Source organism: Myotis brandtii, unplaced genomic scaffold (genome assembly GCF_000412655.1).
Source record: "Myotis brandtii unplaced genomic scaffold, ASM41265v1 scaffold2591, whole genome shotgun sequence".
Lineage (NCBI taxonomy): Eukaryota > Metazoa > Chordata > Mammalia > Chiroptera > Vespertilionidae > Myotis > Myotis brandtii.
In genome coordinates this window covers 322,112-327,393 of record NW_005359844.1, presented here as the reverse complement: position 1 = coordinate 327,393, position 5,282 = coordinate 322,112, and the positions used below count along the sequence as shown (strand labels likewise).

At 54.6% G+C, this 5,282-nt stretch overlaps 1 protein-coding gene across 1 annotated transcript in view; it reads right to left on the bottom strand.

The window, feature by feature from the left end:
- Positions 1–227: 227 nt before the first annotated feature.
- PRDM5 (PR domain containing 5) overlaps positions 228–5,282 on the bottom strand; it is a 126,992-nt gene continuing 121,937 nt past the window's right edge. The window contains exons 14-15 of the mRNA XM_014541054.1: positions 1,197–1,301; positions 228–478 (exon numbers count right to left, since the gene is read on the bottom strand). Coding sequence (XP_014396540.1) covers positions 314–478; positions 1,197–1,301 — 270 coding nt within the window. The 3' untranslated portion in view covers positions 228–313. The remainder of the gene's footprint in view (positions 479–1,196; positions 1,302–5,282) is intronic.

Genomic DNA, 5,282 nt, shown 5'->3' with positions numbered 1-5,282 from the left:
CACACACAAACAGCATAATAGAAAGGCCTAACAGTGTGCATGTGAATAACCTTCATCAGCGAGATGGCCAAGACTCTCCTTCCATTTTTATAGGAACAGAGCTCAAGTCTATTGTGTAAGGCTACAAAGTTGTCTTTTTTTCCCCATTTGCACCACTTCTTGGTAGAGTAGGATTGCTTTCTTGTTGCAGGTGTGTCTACAGACTCTAAAGGTCGGCACAAAGGGCTGTGAGGCCAGTGCGTGCCGCTGGCTGCCACTGCCACGCTAACAGGGAGAGCTGGGCTCCGCCAGGGCCCCCTCCGCGGCCCCGCCATCAGCTGTCGGCCTCGCCATGGATGTTGTCCATGTGCACCTTGAGGTAGTCGTTCCGCGTGAACTTCTTGTGGCAGAACTGGCACTCCGCCAGCGGGCGGTTGGGGTTGTGCGTCATCTTGTGTCGGATCAGCATTTTCTTCAGGCTGAACGCCAGGTCGCACACCTAGGAGAGACCGAAAGGTAGCAATGACCCTGTTCCCAAACACCTGCAGGCACGCAGGCCCCTGTACAGGGACACGGTGCCCACATGCTCCACAGGCCACATCACTCCTGTTCCCAAACACCTGCAGGCACGCAGGCCACCTGTACAGGGACACAGTGCCCACGTGGACCGTAGGCCACATGCTCCTGTTCCCAAACACCTGCAGGCATGCAGGCACCTGTACAGGGACATGCTGCCCACATGCACCGCAGGCCACACCACTCCTGGAGTGAATGGCAGTTAACGTCCGGCAAAGGGGGGATTAAACAATTCCAGTTCCCAAGAGTTTCTGCACTTCACGTGTGTCCTCTGCACGCTGACCTCCCTCCCTCCCCACTGCTGCTGCATCCAAACGTCTGTAGGGAACAACTGAAAACAATTCCTTTCTCGCCAGAATGCACATATCAACAATTTCCTATTAAACCTCTTAAACAAAATGCCTTGGGGTCGAAACAGCATAAAAGGCACACTCACGCATACACACGCACATTCATGCATACACATGTTCTCAGATACACATGCCCACTCAAACATACACATGCACTCAGACACACACATGCATTCATGCACACTCGTGCACACACATAGATGTATGCACTCACACAGACACGCACACACTCACACACACTCAGGCACACGCACGCGGAGGATCGGGACAGGAAGGAGAGGGCGGACTCACGTCGCACTGGAAGGGCTTCTCCCCGGTGTGCGTCCTCCGGTGCTCGTCCAGGCCCCGCTTCTGGCTGAAGGCCTTGCTGCAGTCCGAGCACTTGTAGGGCTTCTCCTGCAGGAGGAAGAGCCATGAGTCCCAGGGCCAGCGCCCCGGGGGAGAGGGGAGATTCTGCAGCAAGTCCAGGGCCCCAGCAGTGACTTTCACAGCCCGGCCCCACATCAGAGGCCTGTGTGTCACAGGAAGCCGCCCCTGGCACAGCCGCACTGAGTGCCGCCGACATCCCCCGCTCAGCCAGCAGGCGGCCTCAGGGCCGTCCTCTGGGCAGGTGTCGGGGTGTGGGCCGCACCTGTGACTTTCCAGGATCCACCAGAGCCCCAGCGACTGAGTGCGCCTGCCCCTGGGGTGACACTGACACTGACTGACCAACCAGAGCCGCCGTGGTCCCTCTCGGATGAGCGGTGCCAGTTCACCCCAATGGTGCCCTGGGAAACAGGCCTCCGAGCATCCTGAGGGACCTGCTGTGTCTGCAGCATCCCTGGTGCTTAAGGTTACCGTGGCCTTCACACAGCTCCGAGCTCCTGAAGCACAGGAACGGGTGCTGTGGGCTGGGGCGTGGTTACACAGCCTTTAATCTGGGCACCAGGACTGACCAATACGTATGACGGACACTGTTTACCACTGTTTCTGAGTGGCACACGCAGGACAAATGACACGTGTGACCGGCTCATCAGCTGGACTGGACACAGAAGATCTGTGGAATCACAGTGCTGACCAGCCACAGTGTTGACCAGCCACTGCACTGACCAGCCACGGCGCTGACCAACCACAGTGCTGACCAGCCACAACACTGACCAGCCACGGTGCTGACCAGCTACAGTGTTGACCAACCACAGCGCTGACCAGCCACGGAGCTGACCAGCCACGGCGCTGACCAGCCACGGCGCTGACCAGCCATGGCGCTGACCAGCCACGGCACTGACCAGCCATGGCACTGACCAGCCACAGTGCTGACCAGCCACAACACTGACCAGCCACGGTGCTGACCAGCCACAGCGCTGACCAACCACAGTGCTGACCAGCCACAACACTGACCAACCACAGCGCTGACCAGCCACGGCACTGACCAGCCACGGCGCTGACTAACCACAGTGCTGACCAGCCACAACACTGACCAGCCATGACATTGACAAGCCATGGCGCTGATCAGCCACAGTGCTGACCTGCCATGACGCTGACCAGCCACAGCACTGACCGGCCATGGTGCTGACCAACCATGGCACTGACCAGCTATGGCACTGACGAGCCACAGGACTGACAAAACCATAGTGCTGACCGGCCACAGCGCTGACTGGCTATGCACTCACCAGCCATGGCACAGCCACAGCACTGACCAACCCCAGTGCTGATAGGCCACACACTCACCAGACACGGTGCTGACCAGCCACTGGCCGGCTGGCCTCTGAAATGTGACTTACAGGTCATTGGTCAAGCCCGTCAGTGAGGCTTTGGGTACTTAGCCCCGAAATCATCCCGTTGTCCGTATGTCCCAGGCACCAGGCCAGCCAGCGCCCCTCCAGGGGCAGAGCATGGCCGGCTCACCCTGTGGCGGGAACGCTGAGGGGACAGAACCTCTGGGCAGCGGCTGGCCACTCACAGCGTGACCCACAGCGCAGCCTCAGGACGCTCCGGACACACCAGGGTCCTCCACAGCAGCCTCCCTCCACGCAGGTGGGCAAGGAATGGAAGTACTTCTGCTGATAGGAATTCGGGGAACAATGGAGACATGTGCCTTTGAAAGGCTGTCCTTCCTAGTCCTGGAGAAAGGGAATGTGGTGAGTGGAAGACTGACATTATGTAAATTATCTAAAGGGAAACTTGTGGTATTTCTCTCCCTGCATAATAACCAATCGTTTAGATTTTTTTCTAAAAAATCTTACAAAAGAAGGCTAACCGGATACACAGAGAAATTTTATAAGGCAAAAATTAGGCTCAGCATCTTAAAAGATTATAAAACAAACTGAAATACAAATGATAATGAAAATATAAGAAAATATATGGGAAAGTAGAAGAAAAAGAAACACAATAGAAAATATAGAGGATATGACAAGATACACACATACACACCCATGCACACACACACATACATACACACACACACATGCACACACACACATACATATATGTAACCAAGGCAACCACATCAAGTTTGGAACAATAGCCAGAATGGCACTGTTATGAAAATGAAGGGTCAGCCTGTGAGGTCACAGATGGCTAATGCACCCTCTCCCCTCATCATATGCCGTTTCCAACATTTGTTTTGGTTTGTGCCCTAAAAACCTGCTAATGAAGATCAAAGTAAGTCCCCCAAGTTTAAAATAGTTAAAGTCAGTGGTTCTCAACCTGTGGGTCGCGACCCCTTTGGCGGTCGCCTAAGACCATCCTGCATATCAGATATTTACATTACGATTCATGACAGTAGCAACATTACAGTTATGAAGTAGCAACGAAAATAATTTTATGGTTGGGTCACAACATGAGGAACTGTATTTAAAGGGTCAGAAGGTTGAGAACCACGGGTTTAAGTTGTTTTTATTTTCTTTTTGGGGGCATATATTAGGGAGCTTCATTTACCCATGGAATGTTTCTGAAAAAAATTATAGTCTCAGACACAGTAATCCACCAGCAGAGGCAAACGGAGGAAGGAAAACGCTCACTACTTCCTCTACAAGGCCCTTTGCTATACTTGACCTAGTGCCGTAGTCGGCAAACTGCGGCTCGCAAGCCACATGTGGCTCTTTGGCCCCTTGAGTGTGGCTCTTCCACAAAATACCACGTGCGGGCGCGCACGTACAGTGCAATTGAAACTTCGTGGCCCATGCGCAGAAGTCGGTTTTCGGCCTGGGCGAGTTTATTTTGAAGAAGTACTGTTGATATTTGGCTCTGTTGACTAATGAGTTTGCCGACCACTGACCTAGTGCTTGTGGCTCGCCAACCAGTTAATGTAGAAGTCCCGCTCTATTGGTAAGTGAGCAGCGACAGCGGGGAGAATTCCCACCATGAGAGGACATAACAGAAGGGCCAACCACAGCAAATGTCGCCTGCGCACTGAGCGAGGCCTAGTGCCAGGGACTATGGGAAACGCACGCTGAAGACGTGGCCTTGGTCCCCGAGGCGGGTCCCCAAGTGTGCAAAGCAGAGACGAGGCGGAGGGGCAGGCGGAGTCCCGTGCACCTCTGCACCGAACGGAGCTTCTGTGGCTACTCAGTGACCAATTTAGGGGGCACAGTGACATCGGGTACAGAGAATGATGTGAGATGAGGACACGCTCTGCTCACAGACGCCTGCATGGAAGAGGCAGCTCCACGCGGCCCACAGCGCACTGGTCTAGTCTAACCTGCCTGCCTCCCAGGGTAACTAGCAGGCGTGCTCTCTGACATATGTGCTGGCGGCAAGGGCAGCCTGTCTCTGAGTCAAACCATCAGCCACGCCAAGGCCGGCGGGACAGAGGAATCGTGTCAGCATGAGCCTCGGAAAGGGACATCTGATTCCAGAAATAACATGCTTGTCCCACTGCACAGCTCTGAGAAGAACAAGAACACAGCAGAAAGGTGCCGTTGCACATGCAACTAATTCACCCGCGGCCAGGAGAGCGCTCACTCCAGCCAAGTTCATGTCAGCAGGTGAAACAAAGCCATCAAGGGGGGGAGGGGCAGGGCCGGAGGCGGTCAGATCATCCACAAATCACATCTCCACGTCCCTGCGCAGAGGGCAGGGAGCTGGGAGCTCAAACCGCTCCTCTCAACCCTCAAAACAGCGGGGGAACCACCCCGTTTGCCCAGGTGAGGACCCAGGGCAGCCCCGGCTGAGGTCTCGCTACATGTGCACGTGCTCAGGGTGTCAAGGGTTTTGACAAAATATCAGTCGCCCTAGGAGGGCAGAGATAGAAGAGAAAGACGACACGGCAGGATTACTGTAGTCAGTGGCCAGTTCTTGTTCTCCAAACGATGACTGTCCACATTTTTTAACCCCAGAAGGAACCATAGACCACAAGTTTTATTCCTACGATTAGCACATTCCCTCCCCTCCCCCTGC